The sequence below is a fragment of the Macaca nemestrina genome, chromosome 10 (genome assembly GCF_043159975.1).
Source record: "Macaca nemestrina isolate mMacNem1 chromosome 10, mMacNem.hap1, whole genome shotgun sequence".
In the NCBI taxonomy this organism is placed as follows: domain Eukaryota; kingdom Metazoa; phylum Chordata; class Mammalia; order Primates; family Cercopithecidae; genus Macaca; species Macaca nemestrina.
The window spans coordinates 129,076,879-129,100,896 of NC_092134.1; the positions used below are offsets into that span (position 1 = coordinate 129,076,879).

At 46.7% G+C, this 24,018-nt stretch overlaps 1 protein-coding gene across 2 annotated transcripts; it reads right to left on the reverse strand.

The window, feature by feature from the left end:
* Positions 1–3,098: 3,098 nt before the first annotated feature.
* On the reverse strand, positions 3,099–23,772 carry LOC105482090 (G protein-coupled receptor class C group 5 member A). 2 transcript variants are annotated; one of them, XM_011742015.2, is made up of 6 exons: positions 23,642–23,772; positions 23,333–23,432; positions 13,377–13,555; positions 7,390–8,318; positions 4,616–4,674; positions 3,099–4,303 (listed from the first exon to the last, which is right to left on the reverse strand). In XM_011742015.2, exons 4-6 carry the CDS (start codon positions 8,309–8,311, stop codon positions 4,217–4,219), a joined length of 1,068 nt encoding a protein of 355 aa, XP_011740317.1. In that variant the 5' UTR covers positions 8,312–8,318; positions 13,377–13,555; positions 23,333–23,432; positions 23,642–23,772; the 3' UTR covers positions 3,099–4,216. The 2 variants fall into 2 exon arrangements, with proteins under 2 accessions (XP_011740317.1, XP_011740306.1); XM_011742004.2 differs by lacking the exons at positions 13,377–13,555; positions 23,333–23,432.
* Between the last annotated feature and the right edge of the window lie 246 nt (positions 23,773–24,018).

The window sequence follows — 24,018 nt, forward strand, 5'->3', positions numbered from 1 at the left end:
CGTACTCTTTGTTTTGGCACACTGTTCCTGACAAACAGCCAGTGTTCTCTACACATAAATACTAGTCGACGTTAACAACAGCATATGAGACCGTTCTCCATAAAGATGCCAGATTGCATGCAAATGGACTGGAAATACCTTGGAGGGTTTCACAAAAATAAGACAAAGGGCAAAGGAACTCTGCCAAAGGAGATGGAGAGCAATTCTTTAAAGATAGTAGGAGGGAGGAAGCAAAGAGCTCATAAATACAAGCCTCTTAAAATGGGACGCATTTACCTCGCGCCTACGGGGTGTCTGCAGCTCAGCTTGGTGCCCCACACAGGAAAGCGGCTTTAAGAGGCTGCCTTTGCAAGGCTCCGAGGCCCCGAAGGTTGATGCCTGGAGTGTCAGCGCCATCTAGTGGAAACATGGGGTATGGTCGCTTTGGACAGCCTCAGTCTAAAATGAGAGGCAGAGACAAACGGTCTATTTCGCATCTCACTATGAAAGATGAGAGAAAGGCTGTTGAGTTTTATTTCATCATCGCCCGTTTAGGTCAAAGAGATGCCACTTTGGCTCCCAGCCATCAATCAACTGGTAATAACCAAGGACCAGGCTGGACTCCATTTGCACATTCCATTTCAGCCCAGGTAGGGATGGAGACAATAACGGCTTCGGAATCTTCTTCTCCAGTTTGATTCTCAGATGCCAAAGCCTCCAGGCCATGAGCGGTCCCTACTTAAACAGAATAGCAATCCTTCGGTACCCTCTCCAAAGAAAAGAAAGAGTAAAAAAAAATAATTTTTATAAAGAGCTTATTTATGTGCAGAAGGTGTGAGACCTGAAGATGAGTTAACAGCCACAGCAGGGGGAGGAGGGGTGACAGGTACTGCTCAAATGAGCAGCAACCTTCGGCCACCTGGCAAGAACAGGCATTCAGTGCAGGGCTGGCCTGCTTGTGCGGGCTCCAGAGACCACTGTGTTTCTTAGAAGGGAAACAATGGGGCAGGGCACGGTGGCTCATGCCCGTAATCCCAGCACTTTCAGAAGCCAAGGGAGGTGGATTACGAGGTTTGGAGCTCGAGACCAGCCTGGCCCATATAGTGAAACCCTGTCTCTAAAAATACAAAAATTAGCCGAGCATGGTGGAGGAGGAGGTGGAGGAGGAGGTGGAGGAGGAGGTGGAGGAGGAGGAGGGTGGGGCGGGGCGGGGCGGGGAGAAGGAGAATAAGGAGGAGGAGGAGAGGGGGAGGAGAAAGGAAGAAGGAACAAGGAGAAACAACAGTCCAGAGATGATACCATTTCTGGGGAAAGAGGTTGACTTGAGGAAGGCAGTCATGGGGATAAAAGCTCCCACAGATCCTTTTCCCTAAAAAGAAAGCAGGCCGGGTGCAGTAGCTCACACCTGTAATCCCAGCACTTGTGGAAGGCCAAAGCAGGAGAATCTCTTGAGTTCAAGACCAACCTGGGCGACACAGCAAGACCCCCAACTCTACAAAAAATATATTTTTTGTGTTTGGTTTTCAAGAAGTGATTCAAATTGCTGCTCAGATTTTAAAACTTACTGTAACTATCAGTGTAAAGACCCATGCCTGGATCCTGTTTCATTTTTATACCAACTTGGTAAAAATGCTGTTCTTGACACCCTGTCCTCCCTATCCTCCCTCAAACCACATGTGATCTCTGAAAAAATAAAATTAGCCGAGTGTGATGGTGCATGTCTGTGGTCCCAGCTGCTCAGGAGACTGAGGCAGGAGAATCACTGGAGCACAGGAGGTTGAGGCTGCAGTGAGCTATGACTGTGCCACCGCACTCCAACCTGGGCCATAGAGCTAGACCCTGTCTCAAAAAAATGCCAATCCAGAGTATTTTGTGATTTTACCTTTTACTCCTCCCTTGCTTTGTTGGTAGTATGAAGACCAGAGAAGGAAAGAAAAGATGAAAGGGAAGCTGGGCACGGTGATTCCCGCCTGTAATTCCAGCACTTTGGGAGGCCGAGGTGGGAGGATCACTTAAGATCAGGAGTTCAAGACCAGCCTGGCCAACACGGTGAAACCTCATCTCTACTAAAATACAAAATTTAGCCAGGCGTGGTGGCGCACTCCTGTAATCCCAGCTACTCAGAAGGCTGAGGCACGAAAATCGCTTGAACCTGGGAGGCGGAGGCTACAGTGAGCCGAGATCATGCCACTGCACTCCAGCCTGGGCGACAGAGTGAGACTCTATCTTAAAAAAAAAAAAAAAAAAGAAAGAAAGAAAGTGGGGAGGGAATATGCATTTCTTGAGTCCCTAGCTAGCCTATGATAGATAATATATGTGAAACCACATTGCTTACTTCTCACAACAAACCTCATTAGGTCACACCTCCTGGGAAAGACCAGACGGATCTGTGTCACTATGTGGCCTTCCCCCTTTTCAGTACAAAGCTAGGCTAATCTTAGTGCAAACCTACCAACCAAACCTTTGTGGCATATAAACATCCCTAACTCAGCACATCATCCGTTCACCTCCACCTCCCTCGCCTCTGCCTCACTCTGGTTTTTCCTTTTGATGAAAAGCAGAGCGTCAGGCTCTTAGGAAGTAACTCCCTGACTTAGCTACACATTTTTACACGTCACTCAGTTTCTGTGTAGAGGGATTATGTTTTTTCCATAACCAAAGAGAGATTTCCTATTGCTCTGCCCTACCGAGCTATTTCTCGGATTAAGTCAATTATCATGGTTAAGTATCATGTCTTTGCCGAGAGACATTTGTGAACTAATTCTGTCAAATAGGGGATCTGGATTTGTCCTCTCCCACAATTAGACCTTGGGTGAAACATGAAACCGGCTTGAGCTCCCCTCCCTGCCTTTCCTGGGCTGCCAAACCCCAAGCCAAGGTTGCCACTCCTCTGCCTTGCTGGAGTAAAACCTCAGGCCCCGTGACGATCCTGGCTCTCTCACCAATGACAACCTCGAAAATTAGGGGAAACACACTTGTTTTAGAGGCAACAGGACAGACACATGAAGAAGGGTCAAGTACAAAGCCAAAGGAAGTGAACTTGAACTTCAGCTCCAACATGAAGCTCGCAGGGCAGCCCGTGTTCTCTCCCCCAGCGTCTAATGCTCACTACTGGTAACTGCTGCCACCACCGTGAAAGAGTGGCCACCACATCTTTATTGCATACTCAGGTGAATAACTTATTACACAATGAACACTCCTCTGTTAGGAGACCACGCCCACTTACAGAATGCAGCCGTGAATGCGGTAAATCTATTTACAGAGGCTGGGGTGCAAGACAGAGAAGTATCAGCCCCAGGAATTTAGAGTAAGAATGATCTGCAAATTCTCCTGACAAGGAGCAACTGGGCCTGGGCCAGTGAGGTCTGAAACAATCCCTGGCAGAGCGTAGGGGGAGATTAGATCTGGGAATTGACAGCAAGTCTGGGGACGGTGCAAGAAGAGAGAGGTGACCTGCGAATTGGTGCTGGGGAGCTGCTGAGGCCCAATGTGGGGCAGCACCAGAGAGATGAGTAAATGTAGGGTGATCTTTTAGCCTTGCCTACCCAGGCAAGAAGGGTTGGGGAGCGGGGGTGCCAGCAAGTTGGTTCCAGTGTAGATTCAGGCCAGTGGGTTGAGAGACAGGCCTGTGCTGTTTTTGTTCAGATGTGCAGGTCTGCTCTGGGCCAAGCAATCCTCACAAAAGCCACTGTGACTTAGAGGAGCAGGCCCCTAGAGCTGTGTGAGCCAACGTGCGCTCAGATGACCAGACCTTTAGTCCATGGAAAGTAACAGCAAGAGTAAGGGTCTAGGCCGGGAGCTGTGGCTCATGCCTGTAGTCCCAGCACTTTGGGAGGCGGAGATGGGAGGACTGCTCGAGCACGGGAGGTTGAGGCTGCAGTGGGCTGTGATCACACCACTGCACTCAAGCCTGGGTGACAGAGCAAGATCCTGTTTCAAAAAACAAACAAAAAGAGTAAGGGTCTAAACTTGAGTTGCCTGAGACTCCCACTTAAAAGAAGTATCCTAAGGATGAGAAAAAAAAAAAAAAAAACACCACAGGCCGCTAAGAACTGGAGTCGTGTTAGTCCACATCAGCCCCAGCATGGAAGAATTGTGGTTGACGTGGGAGGGAGGCAAGCTCTTCCCGTAGCGTCTTGTACAGTTTTCTCAGAAGACTCAAGATTTCGCCCACATCCCTTTGAGCTCCCGCTGGATCTGCCGCCCAGCTGTGTTTGTCCCAGTCTTCAGGACAGAGTTAGCTGCCCTCTTTCTTTCCTCCGTAGTCATTGTAAGGGCTCGGCCAAGCGTGGGCTCGTGGGATGGAGAATTCCTTTTGGGGAGGCTGGTTATGAAAAAGAAACAATCATATCGTGAAACCCACTCCAGTTCCTGCCATCTCAACAGGTCTCCAGTCTGGGCAGGAGTCTCAATTCCTTCCCCTTCTCCCAGGCCTCCCACCCCCAAGTCCTCTCTATGCCAAGCTCTCCTTCTTCCCCACTAACCCCATGAGGCCAATTAGAGGAAAGAAGACCCATCATTCCTTCAAGTGGCCATCTAGGGGCCATCAGAATGGCAATATCGCCTGTTTCCAAAGGATCAGTGTTCCTGAGGGGCTAATGCCTTTGACGAAGAGGGAGAAAAAAAAATCACATACCTGCAGCTGGAAATGTGTGGAATAGGGGGCATAGAGCGTGTCCCCTGTCTCTTCAAAACCTGAAACAGAGGGAGAGGAGAAATAAAAGCACTGGGGCCCCCACCTGTGTTCACCCCGTTGTATCACTGATCACAATGTGACATCTTGCCCATTTAACTGCCTGTCTCTCCAGCAGACCTTAAGTTTCTTGCAGGGAGAGAGACTAGGTCCCCAAGCCTAGGACCAGGCACAAAGCAAACACAATAGTGGTTGAATGAATGAATAACTATAATGACTAGGGACACCCTTTTTCAGAACTTCACCAGAGCCCCACCTCATCCTAGGACCACTTCAAAAGCACATTTGAAAATGAACCGGGCACGGTGGCTCTCATGCCTGTAATCCCAGCACTTTGGGAGGCCGAAGCAGGCAGATCACAAGGTCAGGAGATCGAGAACATCCTGGCTAACGCGGTGAAACTCTGTCTCTACTAAAAATACAAAAAATTAAGCCGGGCGTGGTGGCTCATGCCTGTAATCCCAGCACTTTCGGAGGCCGAGGCAGACGGATCGCGAGGTCAGGAGATCAAGACCATCCTGGCCAACATGGTGAAACCCCATCTCTACTAAAAATACAAAAAATTATCCGGGCGTGGTGGTGGGAGACTGTAGTCCCAGCTACTTGGGAGGCTGAGGTAGGAGAATTGCATGAACCCAGGAGTCGGAGCTTGCAGTGAGTAGAGATCGCACCACTGCACTCCAGCCTGGGCGACACAACAAGACTCCGTCTCAAAAAAAAAAAAAAGAAAAGAAAAGAAAAGTCATAAAAACCAGTCATTTCAGATATAAATCTGGCCAGGGGTGTACCTACAGTGAATCTCACTGGGGATTTACCTATTTCCTTAACTGCCTGACAAGGAAAATATGTACATATTTGTATCATTTTCTTTGGGAAGAGCAGGATTGATGAGCAACTGTTTTCTGTGTATTTGGGGAAAATCAGAGGCTTGGGAAAGAAGGATAAACACATGCAATCATCATGAATGCAATTCAAAGCAATTCGTTTATTTCCCACCAAATTTACCTGCCCAATTTGCTGAATAAACACTTAAACACCTTTATGTAAGAGATCGTGAAGCACATAAGGATTAACCAGAATGATCCCTCCTTGCAGCTGACGCTGGAGAGTGAGGAACATATGACAGGCCCATAAATAACAATGCAATGAGACAGACACTGATAAGAGCATTTCAAAGTCCTACAGATGCACAGGGTGGAATGAGTACCAGGGGTAACTAGGGAATGCCTGATCCTGGAGAAGGGCAGAAGAGGGAGACAGCTACGCCAGGCAGAGGACAGACACACCTGGAGCACGGGCACAGGCAGGAAAGCGCGGTGACTTGGTTTATCTGGACTGAGAGCAAAGCTTCAGAGGTTGTTGGTTCCAACTGTGGAAGGGCTCAGGAAGGATTTGATGGGATGGGGTGGATCATGGGACCCAGGGAGGAAAGTGAGCAGCAAAACATGGAGGCCAGAGCAGCATTTTAAGGGAGAAAGCTGACAGTGGTCCATAAAATGAATGAAGGAAGGAAGACTCGTCAGTGAATGAGAACAGGAAGTCCAGGAGTGAGGTGATGGAGTGAAGCCACGGAACGGACAGGAGGGGCTGGGTGGTTCAATAACCTCCCTTCAGACTTCCAAGTGCCCTAGAAAGGGACCACAGTTGCAGTGAGTAGCGCCAGGAAGTTCCACACCTCAGGCTTAAGAGCAAAGGAAAGACCTATTTTTAGCTGGCGCTAAGAACGTGGCCTTGGAGGTTCCTCATTCCTATCCCAAAACCACCCACTCCCTGTGATTAGACATAAAGGTCAGGGTAACCCTGGAGACCAATGATTAGGTCCCTATGAGCAGGGGCACTTTCTGGCCATCAGTTTAGCCTCTTTTGCTTATGAAAACAACATGAGAATATCTGGCTTCTCACAACTCCAGACAAGAGCAAAATCATTTGATTTTTTTTTTTTTTTTTTTTAAATAGAGATGAGGTCTTGCTATTTTGCCCAAGTTGGTCTCAAACTTCTGGGCTCAAGCAATCCTCCCACCTCAGCCTCCCAGGGTGCTAGGATTACAGGCGTGAGCCACCATGCCTGGCCTGAATCATTTGATTCTTGTATGTCAGCTATGATCTGTTCCTTCCCATGGGCCCAGAAGCACACACAAAAAAATGTGGTTCTTTGCACTAAACCAGAATCCTTACCAATTTTAAGGAGACTTCCTGCTGGTTTGTGATAAAAGGGCTTTCTCCCTTCTCTGCTCTGTGATCACTGCAGGAAATCATGGCTTGGTTTCATGCACTAAAATCTACAAAGGCTCTACATTTCTGGAAGGAATGCCTCGCTATCTTTTACAAAAAACACAATCTCACCTACTTATTGCTGGGAATTTGTCTCGTTATCCCTTTTCTATTTCTTTGCTGCATCTTATTTTGATGCACAGAAAGCTCTGAGGTGTTCTGCCCCACAGGAAATTACACCACAAGAAAGGGGAAGTGAGGAGGGCTCTCCCCTGTCTACACCAATTGTACAAAGTACTCAGTAAAGATCCAGAGGCCAGCTTCTTGTTCTACTTGTCTCTAACAGGCTGGATGATTTTAAGAAAGATCTGAGCCTTAAGGAACTTACCTAGTCTATCAAGAGTATAATCTGGAAAATCTTGCATGTTCCTTACAGTTATAACATCCTATGATTCTCCCCCACCTTTCTACAAGGGATTCTCTGCCTAGCCAGGCTGTGTCTGTACCTTGAGTGATTTCCTCTTGAGAGTAGGCTCTGTTCTCCACACCATAGCTCTTCTTCATGAGTTGAGGTTTACAGAAAGAATCCTCAACAGGATAATCCATGGGGTTTCGTTGCTTTGTGAGCAGCCAAAACTCAGGACTAACATAAGCCAACAGGAAGACCCAGCCATTGGCAGCCAAGGCAGAGCTGAGGATGGTGTCATCCCACCTGCGGTCAAAGTCAGGAAGCATGAGCAGGGTGATCCAGGCCACCCAGATGGCAATGGAGAGGAGCATCGTGAGGTAGATGTGGGCCCCATGTCTCTTCCAGCCCGTGAAGGAACCACAGAAGGTGAAGGAGGACATGAGGAAGGTCAGCGCCATCAAGAAGAGGACATAGATGAGCAGGAGGACAAAGTCTTCGTTGCGACGAGGAGCGGAAAGCTCAGAAAAGACATTGACGTTGGTCCTATTCATGGTCAGGACAATATATTCAATAGCGATGACATCCTGGACGAGGCTGAAGCCCACGGCGAGACCCAGAATCACCAACAGGGAGAGGGGCTTCCTCCCCCGGACGAGCTGGGTCAGATTGAGAGCATGAGCCAGCAGGCAGGAGAAGCAGATGGAGAAGAGGATCCCAAAGAGGAAGAAGCGTGTGGGCCCCGTGCTCCCGTCCAGTCTGATGATGAAGGCGAAGGTGAGGCCAAAGATGCCCAGCACACCCAGGAGGAAGAGAAACTGAGTCGGGAGCATTTTTCGCCTGTTGGAGTCCTGCACCTTGCAGACGAGGAGTGGGAGAGCAAGCATGAAGGCCACCGAGGTCACAACCCCCGCTGCGGCCAGCGTTTCTAGGACGATGCCCCAAGCTTCAGCCTTATCACAAAGTCTGTGGTACCTGGATATCAGGCCACTGCGACAACCATCAGGGACTGTTGTAGCCATTCTGGACCTGCAGAAAAGGAATGTTGGTGTGGGGAGAAGGTGGTGAGTCTCCTAACACAGTCCTCAGACATAGAAGACTAAAAAAGGATTAGGAAACGAATTTTGCCTGTTTAGCCAGGGTTTTGACTTTGAGCTTACTACATTAAGTAAAGCTACTAACTTTCCCCTATCTCCTGTAGTAAATTCTAAAACCTGTTGAAGAACAGGAAGAAATCTCGTGTGTCCCTTCCCCCAGTTGAACTATCTTAATAGTTACCTTAAAGCCAGAGAACCTGAACACTCTGAAGAGGTATTTTGAAGCTTAATTTCAAAAAACTTCACAGGGCTGGAGGTGTTGGCTCATGCTACTATAATCCCAGCACCTCGGGAGGCTGAGGCAATGGGATCATTTGCTCTCAGAAGTTTGAGACCAGACTGGGCAATGTAACAAGACTCCATCTTTATATGAAAAATTAGGGCCGGGCGCGGTGGCTCAAGCCTGTAATCCCAGCACTTTGGGAGGCCAAGACGGGCGGATCACGAGGTCAGGAGATCGAGACCATCCTGGCTAACACGGTGAAACCCTGTCTCTACTAAAAAATACAAAAAACTAGCCGGGCGAGGTGGCAGGCGCCTGTAGTCCCAGCTACTCGGGAGGCTGAGGCAGGAGAATGGCGTGAACCCAGGAGGCGGAGCTTGCAGTGAGCCGAGATCTGGCCACTGCACTCCAGCCTGGGCGACAGAGCAAGACTCCATCTCAAAAAAAAAAAAAAAAAAAGAAAAGAAAAATTAGCTGGGCATGGTGGCACGCACCTGTAGTCCCAGCTACTCAAAAGGCTGAGGTGGGAAGATCACTTGAGCCCAGGAGTTCAAGGATGCAGTGAGCAATGATCACATCACCGCACCCCAGCCTGGGCAACAGAGCAAGACCCTGTCTCTTGAAATATATATATATATATATATATATATATATATATATATATATATTTATGTATGTTACAAATAACCTGCCAGGGATCCTGATATTTTTTTTGCTAGTGTTTTCTTAGGAATTAGTGAACATGGAACTATCTAAGCTTGAAGTTAACACTTTAATCATAATTTCGCAGCCTCTACCTTTGGCCCTGATCCAGTTATTTGTAAGCATCCTAGTCTCTCATGGTTAAGAGGAGTCATCTGGATGGCAGATTTTTCTTTTTTTTTTTTTTTTTTTTTTTTTGAGATGGAGTCTTGCTCTGTCACCCAGGCTGGAGTGCAGTGGCACAATCTCGGCTCACTGCAAGCTCCGCCTCCCGGGTTCAAGTGATTCTCCTGCCTCAGCCTCCCGAGGAGCTGGTACCACGCCACCACCACGCCTGGCTAACTTTTTTTTTTTTGTATTTTTAGTAGAGATGGGGTTTCACCGTGTTCGCCAGGATGGTCTCTGAATGGTAGATTTTTCTACAGAAGGCCAAGCATGGCCGGGCGTGGTGGCTCAAGCCTGTAATCCCAGCACTTTGGGAGGCCGAGACGGGTGGATCACGAGGTCAGGAGATCGAGACCATCCTGGCTGACACGGTGAAACCCCATCTCTACTAAAAAATACAAAAAACTAGCCGGGCGAGGTGGCAGGCGCCTGTAGTCCCAGCTACTCGGGAGGCTGAGGCAGGAGAATGGCATGAACCCGGGAGGCGGAGCTTGCAGTGAGCCGAGATCCGGCCACTGCACTCCAGCCTGGGCGACAGAGCGAGACTCCGTCTCAAAAAAAAAAGAAGGCCAAGCATTCCCTTCTGAGCCAGTGGCTGCGTCCTCTTCTTAGGCTCTGTGGTCTCAGAATGATTCTGCCCCTCCTCCTTAAGATTTGGTGTTTTTTTTTTTTTTTTTTTTGGAGACGGAGTTTCGCTCTTTTTGCCCAGGCTGGAGTGCAATGGCACAATCTTGGCTCACCGCAACCTCCATCTCCTGGGTTCAAGCAATTCTCCTGCCTCAGCCTCCTGAGCAGCTGGGATTACAGGCATGCACCACGACGTCCGGCTGATTTTGTATTTTTAGTAGAGATGGGGTTTCTGCATGTAGGCCAGGCTGGTCTTAAACTCCCGACCTCAGGTGATCCGCCCGCCTCAGCCTCCCAAAGTGCTGGGATTACAGGTGTGAGCCACCGTGCCCGGCCTCCTCCTTAAGATGTATAAAGATGGCTCCATTAATTCCAAAAAATTATGAAAGGGGTCTCGTCTGTCATAACCAGCTCTAAATTGGCTACCTGTAAAGATGAAAGTCCTGGATGGCACATAAACAGCAGGTAATCAAACAAAAAATAATCTTCATAGCTAACATGCTAATTTTTAGTATGGCTCCAATGTTTACTCCTTTTTTTGGGAGGTGGGGGGAACAGAGCCTCGCGCTCTGTCACCCAGGCTGGAGTGCAGTGGCGCGATCTCAACTCACTGCAACCTCCACCTCCTGGGCTCAAGCCATCCTCCCCTGACCTCAGCCTCCTGAGTAGCTGGGACTACAGGCATGCGCCACCACACCCAGCTAATTTTTGTATTTTTTTTGTAGAGATGGGGTTTCACCATGTTACCCAGGCTGGTCTCAAATTCCTGGGCTCAAGCCATCCTCCTGCCTCGGCCTCCCAAAGTGCTGGGATTACAGGTGTTGAGTCACCCCACCCGGCCTCGAATTTTGACTTCTAATCACTCTATGTATACATTACTTACTTCATTTCATAGCAACCCTATGAGGCAAAACTATTATCCCTATTTTACAGATGAGGAAACTGAGGCAGAGAAGTCAAGTTACATGCCCTACATCATACAACCAGGAAATGGCAGAGCCAGGATCTGAATCCAGGTCGTCTAGTGCCAGGACCCAAGCTCTCAAGTACTCTAGGTATCTCCTCTCAAATTAGCCTTAAAATGAGATCTGAGATATCCTTCTCTCTCTCCTCTCTACCTCTCTTTCTCTCTCTCCCTATCCCTGCCCTCATCAGATGCCTCATTATGACCCTGGTTCCATCCTCCTAGTTCAGCCCAGGAGGATAGGAAATCCCAGTAATAGACCATCTACAAAGCGAGAAATCTACTTACTCGGATCATCAGGAATCCACTGGCCGTGTAACAGTTTACTTCCCATATATCTGTCCTTAATCTGTCAGGTGAAAGGCTTCTTTCTCTGCCCCTACAACCTTCGTGTGAATTGTAGACCCAGCTCCTTGAGCATACCCCTAGGAAATCTAAATCCTCAGGATTCAGGGCACAAGTGGGAAGATAAATTGGGAAATTGGAAAAGAGAAAGGAGTGACCCCATTTCCTCAAAACAGGTGGCTCGCAAATTCCAAAGTCAATGTCGAATAAGATGTTGAGCTTCAACAAGGCTAGACATAGCTCTAGGTCCAGTTTCTCAACAATGTCATTCAAATTATTTTATTGCTTCTTTAAGTGTCTTCTACACTATTCTTTCTGTTGTGTTCCATGCTTTTTGGGCATGGAATATTTTTTCTTGAGTTTTTTTGTTTCCCAATGAGATTGTTCACGTGGCATTAAAAAGTTTTGAATGGACTAGAAGAGAACTATGGTGTGGCAGGAAAGAGGCCAGAGTTAGAGGAAGAGAAGGCTCGCAGAGGTCACCTCCAGCCCTAAAGAGGGATAGAGATGATGCAGCAAGAAATCCAAAACAAGAGGAAGAACTGGGTTGGGAAGCAGGAAAAGATACGAAGCATCCACTGAATCCTGCCTCTTTCCTTAGAGCAGAAAAAACAACCTTCTTGGCCGGGCACAGTGGCTCATGCCTATTATTCCAGCACTTTGGGAGGCTGAGGCAGGCAGATCACCTGAGGTCGGGAGTTTGAGACCAGCCTGGCCAACATGGTGAAATCCTGTCTCTACTAAAAATACAAAAATCAGCCGGGCATAGTGGCACGCACCTGTAATCCCAGCTACTCGGAAGGCTGAGGTAGAAGAATCGCTTGAACCCAGGAGACGGAGGTACAGTAAGCAGGGATCATGCCACTGCACTCCAGCCTGGGCGACAGAATGAAACTCCGTCTCAAAAAAAAAAACAAAAAAAACCCACGAAATTATCTTTTCCGTTAGAAGAGATAGTCATCTTACCAAAATTATTTAATTCACATAGCAAGTAGGAAAAGATTGTACATATGTATATGTATACATGCAAAATATACATATGTATATGTATATATAAAATATACACATATGTATATGTATATATAAAATATACACATATGTATATATAATATATGCATATATAAAATATATGCATATGCATAAATATGTATGATACACATAAGAATATCATATGAATATATATTATCACAATATTATGTATAGTGTGTTAAAGTGACACCAGATATAGCTTAAATCAATCTTCCTGAATTTTAATAAATTTGGCTCTCCAAGCTTAACTTTATTGTATGTAGTCATTCATTCAACAGATATTTACCGAGCACCACTCTGTGCTGATCACTGCTCTAAGCACTCAGTGGTAAAGGGGGAAACAGACACGTTCCCTACCACAGTAGAAGAGAGAGACGGATGGCACCTGTCACTATGGCCGTGGGCCTCCCCCCACCTTCCCTCACAGTGGGTCTGTCACCTGCACAGTCTGGCCTCCTGGAATCTACACCACAGCCATCGCTACCACCAGCAGAGCACAAAGAATGGGCTATACCTCTACAGGGCAGTGCAGAACGAGAAACAGGAGAAAAAGGCAAATGAGGTTCAGATATCGGCAGCCCCTGCAATCCAAGCGCCCAACTCTGATCCGCCTTGCCTACAAATGTCCCCTCTTTGATCCCCTCTTTGACATGGGAAAGGGGAGGTATGAGGGCTCTCCCAGGCTACACCGTGAATGTGGAAGAGGAAGACACTGCCTCACTCAAGGGCTGCGTGGGGAAGGAACTCAGGCCCTGTGCACTTCACTGTAGTCTCTCCACACCCCGGCAGATTAATCACCAGGGTGATGTCTAGCAGGAAAGGTATTTCCCTCTTCCCTTTGATCTCTCCCTCTCCCTGCCCCTCCCTACCAACTGCTCCTTCCCCACCCATCAGGTATTACTGTTGGTGGACAAGTAGCTGTTAATCATAATTACCTGGTCGTTATGAGGGACTTTGAACCTGATGACTCTAAATCTTGACAGAGATTGATGTGGTGTTTGCCTCAAGAACAGTTCTGGTACTGGACAGACAGACGGTAAGGCAGAGCCCCCATCTAGAAGCTACAGGCTCCTCTTCCTGTGCAGTTGCGGAAGAGGGTGCTGTGTCTCAGGGTCTTACAGCACCCACAGACCAGGATCCAACAAGAGCAATGGCAGTGGGTGTAAAGAGAAGAAGTAAACAATTTCCCCAAATTTCACCTCCACCTCCCACCTCCCAATCATGCAAGCGGGAATGGAGAAACAGTTCTTGAAGTGCTTTAAAACATTATTTCGGCCAGGCGCAGTGGCTCATGCCTTTAATCCTAGCACTTTGGAAGACCAAAGCGGGCCGATCTCTTGAGCCCAGGAGTTCAAGACCAGCCTGGGCAAGATGGTGAGACCACTGTCTCTAGAAAAATAAAAATGTAAAAATTAGCCAGGTGCAGTGGGGCACACTTGTAGTCCCAGCTACTCAAGAGGCTGAGGTAGGAGGATTGCTTGAGCCCAGGATTTTGAGGCTGCAGTGAGCTATGATCACATCACTGCACTTCAGCCTGGGAGATAGAATAAGACCATGTCTCTATTTTTAAAATATTAAACATTTTTTTAAAAAACTTGCTTTCATTATAGAAAGTTTTATAATAGAGTCCCATGTATCCAGCACTTCATTTCAAAAATTATTCCTATATGGCCAATTTTGTTTCGTCTGCATCCCCTACCCCACTCCCTAGACTATTTTTAAGCAAGTCCCAGACACCATATAATTTTATCTATAAATAGTATGTGTATTTTTTTCTTCTTTTTGAGGCAGAGTTTCACTCTTGTTGCCAGACTGGAGTGCAGTGGCGTGATCTCAGTTCACCGCAACCTCCCCCTCCCAGGTTCAAGCGATTCTCCTTCCTCAGCCTCCTGAGTAGCTGGGATTACAGGCATGCACCACCACACCCAGCTAATTTTGTATTTTCAGTAGAGACAGGGTTTCTCCATATTGATCAGGCTGGTCTCAAACTCCTGACCACAGGTGATCGCCCCACTCGGCCTCCCAAAGTGCTGGGATTACAGGCGTGCAGGCGTGAGCCACAATGCCCGGCCCTTTTTTTTTTCTTTTTGAGATAGGTTCTCATTCTGTCGCCCAGGGTGGAGTGCAGTGGTGTGACTGAGGCTCACTGGAGCCTTGACTTCCTGGGCTCAAGGTATCTTCCCACCTCAGCACCCCACCAAGAAGCTGAAACTACAAGTGCATGCCACCACACCTGGCTAATGTTTTTAATCTTTATTTTTTGTAGAGATGGAGTCTTGCTATGTTCCCCAGGCTGGTCTTGAACTCCTGGCTTCAAAGGATCCTCCCCCCTCGGCCTCCCAAAGTGCTGGGATTACAGGTGTGAGCCCCTATGTCCAGCCTAGAATGTCTCTCTAAAAGATATAAAAACTCCTTCTTAACCATATTTTAATAACTAACAAGAATCCTTTATTATCAACTATGTAGTTAGGATTCATATTTCCCAATTATCTCACAAATGTCTTTAAAAAAAAAAAAAACCTTCTTAGTAAATTTTTAATCTGGATAACTAATTAGTTTGAAATCATTCTTTTTTTTTTTTTTTTTTGAGACGGAGTCTTGCCGTGTCTCTCAGACTGGAGAGCAGTGGCGCGATCTCAGCTCACTGCAAGCTCCGCCTCCCGGGTTTACGCCATTCTCCTGCCTCAGCCTCCCGGGTAGCTGGGACTACAGGCGCCCGCCACCTCGCCCGGCTAGTTTTTGTATTTTTAGTAGAGACAGGGTTTCACCGTGTTAGCCCGGATGGTCTCGATCTCCTGACCTCGTGATCCGCCCGTCTCAGCCTCCCAAAGTGCTGGGATTACAGGCGTGAGCCACCGTACCCGGAATTATCATTCTTAATATACCTCTGTTAGCCTCCCCCACCCCATCCCTAAGCTGACAGGGATTGCTTAACAAGTCTAAAATGTTCTGAGTACTTTGAATTTAGTCAGAGGAAAATAAAACTCACTGGAGTTATTAATAAGCGAGTCCGCACTGAAAGGTTACCGTGTTGCCCAGAGAATGACCCACGTAAGGGAACAACACCAGGGGATTGGAAGAGAAGGACAGGCTTCTGAACAACTGAAAAGGATTTCTAGAAAGCAGCATATGAGAGGGAAAAGAGAAGCAATCAGCATTTAGGAATATGAACTGTCTGGAGCTAGAGAAACAGCCTGGGAGAGCAGCAAAGGGTTGGAGCAGGAAGGAGAAAAGAGAATGAGACTAGCGGTGTGGTTTGGATATTATTTGTAACCAAAGTCAAAGGAAGGGAGATCTAGAGTCCAGTCAACAAAGAACTTGCTCCTATAAAGACCAAATGGACCCCACCCCTCCACTTGACTAGATGTCCTTTCCTCCAGGATGGTTTTTTTGTTTTTTGGTTTTTTTGATGCCCAAGTCTGATGAGACACACATCTCATAAACTCTCAGACACTCTCAGCTTTTCCTCCCATAGCGCTTGTTACACAACCCAGTCTGTCAGTAAGTCTGTGTTTCCCTCTAGACTCAAAGGTTCTGTGCAGGCGGAGACTGGAGACTGAGTCATTAAAAGTTCTCTCTCCCCAGCCACTTGCCTAGCACCTGATGCTCAGTAAGTACCTAACCAGAATGGATGAGGCAGCAAGAGAATGGCGCTCGGTGTGTGGCGTAAGGGGAGTCAGGAGGAGGACGGGCTGCTCGTGAGATAGGATAGGATGGGCTGCGCCTGGTTTCCTCTCAAACCCTCAGGCTGCTATCCTTAGGTCTAAACACCCTTCCTCCCACCCTCCTTCTCACATAGGCTGCCAAAAATTGCACTTTGGGTCTGAGATTAGGAGCGCCTGGCCATGTTGGCATCCCGCTCCTATCTTAGTGGCCACAGGTGGCTCCCATGAAAGCATGAATCCTGAGGTTTTACTGGTAAGCAGGAAGGGATTAACTGGGATCCAGTCATGTGCTCCACCCAGTACTCAGTGACTAAACCCTGCACTTTGGAAGGAGATGGTAATGTTTCAGCATGAGTAGCCTCTGGCCATGGGCATGAGCAAAGGACTTTGAATATTAGAACGAGACCCTCTTCACTTATTCCAGCTGCTAACAGTTAACACACAGCCATCCAGTAACACAAAGATGCCCACAGCTGAGACCCTGGAATCACTTGTTGCTGTCTTAAGCCCTTTTGGAATGAATTAGGCATAAAAGAAAGGTGTTTTTTGGGGTTTTTTTTTTGGGGGGGGTGTTGTTGTTGTTTTTTTTTTTTTTTTTTTTTGAGACAGAGTTTTACTGCTGTTGCCCCGACTGGAGTACAGTGGTATGATCTCAGCTCACCGCAACCTCCACCTCCCAGGTTCAAGTGATTCTCCTGCCCCAGCCTCCCGACTAGGTGGGATTACAGGCATGCGCCAAGATACCCAGCTAATTTTGTATTTTTAGTAGAGATGGGGTTTCTCCATGTTGGTCAGGCTGGTCTCGACCTCCCGACATCAGATGATCTACCCACCTCGGCCTCCCAAATTGCTGGGATTATACAGGCATGAGCCACCATGCCCAGCCTCAAAAGAAAGGCTTTAAAAAACCAGTGGGGGAGAGGGAAGGGAAGAATAAGAACAAGAGGAAGAGGGAGGAAAGGAAAATGAGGGATAAGTCACTTCTTGGGCTCAACTCCAAGCCCTCTGTTCCTCCTCCCCTTTAGGGAGAAGGAGCTTCAGCTGCCAGGCTGTGTGAACAAGTAAGTCGCTTGACCTCTCAAAGCCTCCTCTCATCTATAAAATGCAGGATGCGCTGCTGAACTACGTGGTCTGAGCTCATGTTCAGCTCCACCGTTCACCCATCGTACATAGGGAGCTTCATGTACAAAACTTCCAGATCTTTCTTTCTCCCCCTCATCCTCACTCTTGCCCCATCTCCTGTCATTAAAAGAATATGTGCCACAAACTCCTATCCAAACTAAAAGCCAGGGCTGGAGGTAAGGTTGAAGGGTCGGAAGAAGAGGCACACCAGGGGACTGCCCGCCTGAAGGACAAAGCCAGAGGCTCCTGGAGCAGCGTTGACTCTAGACATGACCTTGACTGACACACAGCACTGACCACTGTGCAGGGACAAACGTGAACATGTGATGAGTCTCCCACTTTGGGTTTCTAACCTGAGACTCCTCTTCATGACCAGAGAGATGGGAAGTGTCTAGAGTTGCTTATGACTAGGCCTGGAAGGTTGCCCATGCTGATTCTATGCAGTCCTTCCCAGAGCATCTGCCTCAGCCTCCCAAGTAGGTGTAATCCCAGCTACCTAGGGCCTGGAACCTTGCAAAGACAAACTGACTTTGTCTTCCCTCCTATGAGATTTCTCCCTCCCTATGGGATTTCTCCCATTCTGTCAAAATGTGTCTTTGCACCAGCCCAGCCCTGAAAATGTGTGACTTGCTAGCATGTTCATTTTCTCTGTATTCTCGAATTGCTACATTCAGGCAGTAGTAATAACAGTCATGATGTAATTATGAGTAAGAATAATGACAACCACGGTCACCTCCTAAGTCCTATTATGAGTCAGGCACTATGCTGAGCAGTTATGTGTTTTTTACACATGTTCCGTCATTTATATGCTTTTACAACCATTATCTCATTTAACATTCCTACAGCCCATTTTATAGGTGAGAAACCTAACTGAGAGAGAGTAAGGTACATGTCCAGTGTCACATGGTCAGGAAGAATAGCTCTTCGTGAGTAGTCATCATTGTAATTCAATCCTCCTTTTCACCTCTAAATCACTGTCATCACCTCTAGAGCTTTTCTCCCTGACCCCAACCTCTCTCCATGTAAACCACCATATATTCAAGCATTGGCTTGCTGAGAAGTCTCTAAAACAAGCAACCCTCCACCTCTATGCCAGGCAAGCAAATCTTCCTAGAGTTCTGTATTTTCCGTCTGGAAGGGAATTTGGGTTCATTTAAGGTCTTCTCGTGCTCTTTGCCTCAACACATGAATTATTCTCCTAACCAGAAAGATCCTCTCCCTCCTGTTTATGATCCACTTACCATATTTCTGCAAAACTTTGCCCAAGATTTAACCTCTATCATGAGTTTTTTGAATTATTATTATTATTACTATTAATCCTATAGCTTTTTTTTTTTTTTTTTTTTTTTTTTAAGGCAAAGTCTTGCTCTGTCGCCCAGGCTGGAGTGCAGTGGCACAATCTCAGCTCACTGCAGTCTCTGCCTCCCAGGTTAAAGTGATTCTTGTGCCTCAACCTCCTAAGTAGCTTGGATTACAAGCATGCGCCACCACACCTGGCTAATTATTATATTTTTAGTAGAGGCAGTGTTTTGCTATGTTGGCCAAGCTGGTCTCGAACTCCTGGGCTCAAGTGATCCACCCGCCTCAGCCTCCCCAAGTGCTAGGATTACAGGCATGAGCCATCACACCTAGACTTGAAATCCTATTGCACTCTAAATGTGTTGATCTCTTCACAGTTTTTACAATTAAATATTTCTTGGCACTCAAGTTTTTCCATATCTGTGTTATATATTACAAATTAATATCAGTGCTGAGCTGCCTATCAGAAAACAAGCTTCTTAAGAAAATAGAGCAAACTTGTATTTGTTGGTATCCCCCTTACTCTGTACTCTATGCAGTGAGTGCTGAGCAAATGCTTTGGACTAAGACTGAGTGCTGAATATTTACCCAAAGCAAGTTATTTATTAGCAAGTGTGAGTAATGGCGAGGAAAATTTTTTGAAGACGAATATGTGCTGATGTTAATCCTCATATTTCCACTCAGGCTGAGTTCTTTTAAGGGAGAAGTCCCACAGAAATCCCTCTGTCCTTGATAAAGGGTTAATTATAAATGCAAAGTGACTGCAGGGAAATCTCCAGGATCCCCTATTCTGGGTAGCCATCCCAATTCTGATGACATCAAAGGGATTAATCATGGCAATAACTTATGAATAACATCTGAATAACATGAATTGAGTTTCTATGTAATAATGAGAGAAAATAAGTCATGATAGCACCACAGACAGATCAAAACAAGTATAACCACGGTGTTCATTCTAATTTCTACACTTCCAGGTAGTTCCCTAGGCGTATTACCATCTTCCTGTCACCCTAAACAAAGCATGTAGACTTGAGTAATGTGAATGTAAAGCGAAATACTGGAAATCATTTTTTAAAAATAAAGCTTAATATTTTGAGTATAGCTTCTAAATCTCTTATGCCCAGAATTCAAAGAAATAAAATTTCCAGAAAATAGGAAAATAAAGTAAAGTCCTCTACTAGTATACTACTTTTTTTTTTTTTTTTTTGGCTCACTCTGTTGCCCAATGGGATCTTGGCTCACTGCAAGCTCCGCCTCCCAGGTTCATACCATTCTCCTGACTCAGCCTCCCGAGTAGCTGGAACTACAGGCATCTGCCACTATGTCTGGCTAATTTTTTTTTTTTTTTTTTTTTTTTTTTTTTGTATTTTTAGTAGAGACAGAGTTTCACTGTGTTAGCCAGGATGGTCTTGAACTGCTGACCTCGTGATCAGCCCGCTTTGGCCTCCCAAAGTGCTGGGATTACAGGTGTGAACCACCACGCCAGCCCTCTACTAGTATACTATCTTAAGGCTCTCAAAGATCCCTTCATTTAAATATCTTATTCTGATACATAAGGGTAATATTCACTGGATCCAACAAGTTCAAAGCTAAACTGATCACCTCTCCTTACAAGCTTATCTTTCCAAGCCTGGAGAACGGCACTACCATCTACTCAGTTGCCTAGTATATCTAAAAATGTGAAATATACTATGTAATGCAGAAGGAGATGGAGATGACCAAACCATATGGCCTAAAATTAGATGACAATAACAAGAAACTATTATTACAAGAAATGTAAATGGTAACTGTTTTATTTAAAAAAAAAAAAAAAAAAAAAAAGGCCAGGCACGGTGGCTCCTGCCTGCAATCCCAGCACTTTGGGAGGCCAAGGTGGGCGGATCCCAAGGTCAGGAGATCAAGACCATCCTGGCTAATACAGGGAAACCCCGTCTCTACTAAAAATACAAAAAAAATTAACTGGGCATGGTGGTGGGCGCCTGTAGTCCCAGCTACTCGGGAGGCTGAGGCAGGAGAATGGCGTGAACCCGGGAGGCGGAGCTTGCAGATCTCGCCACTGCACTCCAGCCTGGGCAAGAGCGAGACTCTGTCTCAAAAAAAAAAAAAAAAAAAAAAAGACTAAACTATATCATACCTAGAAGAACCTAACCTAAAACAAAAAGATACGCAAGAGTTAAAAGCAAAAGAACAGAAAGAAATGAAAATAAATTCAAAAAGAAGAAATACTAACAGGTAATATTTATTTAATAAGTATTATGTGTCAGACACAAAGTTAAATAGGTTATTCAAGGTAAAATAATTAAGCAGAAGTTGAGGTTTTCGTATCATACAAAGTTGTAATCAAAGTAAAAAGGCATTATATTGACCAAAAAGCTTGTTTTACAATAATTAGGGATGCTCTACACTGAAGATAAAATATACAATATGAATAAGAACATGGTAAAATTGTGTAAATGTTCTATGGATACTTTAATAGAAATATTCTCTGTCTTCATATCTTATTAGATCTCCATTACTAATCATATATAATTCAGATCCTCTATATCAGTGATCAGCGTAGATTTTCTGTAAAGGGCCAGATTAGAAGCAATTTAGACTCTGCAAGCCACACATTTGTAGCATGAAAGCAGCAAAGATGATACATAAACAAATGAGCATTGCTGTGTTTCAGTAAAATGGTGGATTACAGGTGGTGGCTTATGCCTATGCTCCCAGCACTTTGGGAGGCCAAGGCAGGCAGATCACCTGAGGTCAGAAGTTTGAGTCCAGTCTAGCCAACATGGTGAAACCCCGTCTCTACTAAAAATACAAAAATTACCCAGGCATGGTTGCGAGCGCCTGTAATCCCAGCTACTTGGGAGCCTGAGGCAGGAGAATGGCTTGAACCAGGGAGGCGGAGGTTGCAGTGAGCTGAGATCTCATCACTGCACTCCAGCCAGGGCTGGAGATAAGAGTGAGACTCCATCTCAAAAAAAACAAAAACAATTAAAAAAAAAAAAAAAACCACTTTATTTACAAAAAGAGGCTATAGGTCATATTTGGTCCATGGACCATATTTTGCCATCCCTACTCTATTATGATTGCTTAATAGGAACTATGGTCCATGGGCCAAATGGAACATTTGCCAAAAAATGAGCAGATTTAGAATACAAAGGCAAATCTGGAATTCTAAAATAAGAAATGTACAGACCATATAGTCTGACCACAGTGCAATAAAAATAAGAACAAAAGAAACTAACACCCTGAACTACTCAGGAAATCAAAGACTCCTCAAGCAAAAATACTATTCAATTTATTATTTACTATACCACCATATGAATTCCTCAGCTTAATCTGTGGACTTTAAATAGTAGCGGACTCAGAATGAGAAGAATAAAATCACGCCGTCAAAATTGTTCTTCATACCTTGTAGTCTTTGATTACCATTAAAGACTAGAATACAAAAAAAGCCAGTTCTAAAGAGGACTTCCAAGGTGACGTGTGCAGATAGAGAGGGGCTAGAATCTAAACACAGGAGAGGAAATTGGGGGCCTCCCCAAGATCCCTATGAGGAACTCAGGCCCAGCCCCTTGGCTGATCACAGTTCCCTGTTCCTGCGGACGTGGGAGGAGAAATCAGTCTTCCTGACTCAAGGCTGAGAGCTCTTCCCAGGAAACAAAAGGGTTCTGCTCATTCTATTCTGCCCTTGAAGCACTCACCTCTCCACACCCTTGGAGGGGCCCCTTGTCTCCCGGGTAGCGCCCCTCCCGGCCATTCCTTCTCCTCATTCCTTCCCTCACCTAGCAGACACCGGCATTCAAACCTGGAGGTTGTATGCCCCCTTTGCCCTCACCCCTCCAGTGGTCCCTAGCCCATTGTATCTGAAGTGACTGAAGTGTTCCCCTTCAGGAATGAACCCATAGCAGTGGCTGATTCGGCCGAACCCCTCAATAGGTATGTTGTTTACACAAGCCTCTGAGGAGAAAATCAGCCTGGAAAGAAGTCAGGAATCGAAAGCCCTTCAAATTTCTTGATTCTGAACAGGTTTCAGCTGTTGGCTAGCCTTTCCCATCGATGTTTAGAGCTGTGTGCTAGCCTTTCCCACGGATGTTTAAAGCTATTTGTGGCCGGGCGTGGTGGCTCACACCTGTAATCCTAGCACTTTGGGAGGCTGACGCAGGCGGATCACCTGAGGTCGGGAGTTCGAGACCAACCTGACCAACATGGGGAAACCCCGTCTCTACTAAAAATACAAAATTAACCAGGTGTGGTGGCACATGCCTGTAATCCCAGCTACTCAGGAGGCTGAGGCAGGAGAATCCCTTGAACCCAGGAGGCAGAGGTGGTGGTGAGCTGAGATCAGGCCATTGCACTCCAGCCTGGGCAACAAGAGGGAAAGATGGTCTCAAAAAATAAAATAAAATAAAATAAAGCTATTTGCCAGCCTTCCCCAAGGACGTTTAAGGGACCAGATTGAACAGCATCTACGCTATTCCCAAGTCCTTTCTATAAAGTTGTGGGTGGAAGGTGAGCTCTTAGTGCGCATTCAACTTCCTTCTGTCCCAGGTTCCTGAGCAACTCAAGGGACACCAGAGTGGAACTGACCGCCACACACATCAAGAGAAAAGGGATGGGCTTCCAGATCTAATTCGCAAAACTCAGAAGGGCTTTTTGCAGTATCTGGGTAAAGTAGCAGCTGTCACCGTGTCCTCCCTCCTGCCCCTGCCCCTTGTTTCCCACTCCCCCTCCACTCCCAGTTCCTTTGGGTCCTCTGAGATCTCTCTCCCTCTATTCTTTTCCTTCAGAGTGATCCCAGAGCCGCTCACCTCCTGCCTGGCCGGATTCCACCTACTCAAAGTTTGTAGAATGTGTCCGAGCAGAAACTATTACCCTGATCATCTCTTTGCTCTCCGCGTCTATCTTAGTCTGGGAAACCCGCAAAGGAAAAAAAAAAAAAAAATTTAAGTTGTTAAACTAGAGGAACTGTTTCCTAGGGAATTTTCTTCTCATAGCCAACTGTATTCCATTACCAAGATTTCTCTCCTCTTCTAACCCACCCCTCCCAAGGCCCTGCTCTCCCCAGACGATTTAAATCCAGAGGCCCGAGCACTCTGCGCTCCCGGCGCCTCACTTACCCTAGCGCCCAGGCGTTGGCCGTGAACTTGGTGCCGCTTCCCGCGCGCAAGAGGGCAGCAGGCGAGCTCCTCAGTGCTGGGGGCGCCCTCGGACAGCTATCCCGCTCTCCCGCTCCGAGCAGTTGTTATAAAGGCGGCCCTCGCCGGAGGGAGGGAAGGAGCGAGGGGTGAGCAGAGGGACAAGGGGCGGGGGAGGGTCGAGGCAGAGGACACGCCTATTCCAGTTTCACGGCACTTCATGCTGTTATGAAAATAAAGCCCTGGTGCCAAGGAATGACCCAAAAGCCATCTGACGTCAGAGGCACAGTCACCCCTGGAAGCGGGGCGGGGGTGACCACCCGGCCCTACCCAGCGCATCGGACTCCTCCGAGACGTGC

What these genes read in the sequence shown, in the direction of transcription:
- LOC105482090 (XM_011742004.2), bottom strand. Translation starts at nt 8,311, where the DNA reads ATGGCTACAACAGTCCCTGATGGTTGTCGCAGTGGCCTGATATCCAGG. An exon ending in TCAAGAGGAAATCACTCAAG is followed by an intron (nt 4,675 to 7,389) that starts GTACAGACACAG and finishes CCTCTGTTTCAG; the next exon opens with GTTTTGAAGAGACAGGGGAC. An exon ending in CCACACATTTCCAGCTGCAG is followed by an intron (nt 4,304 to 4,615) that starts GTATGTGATTTT and finishes TTTCATAACCAG; the next exon opens with CCTCCCCAAAAGGAATTCTC.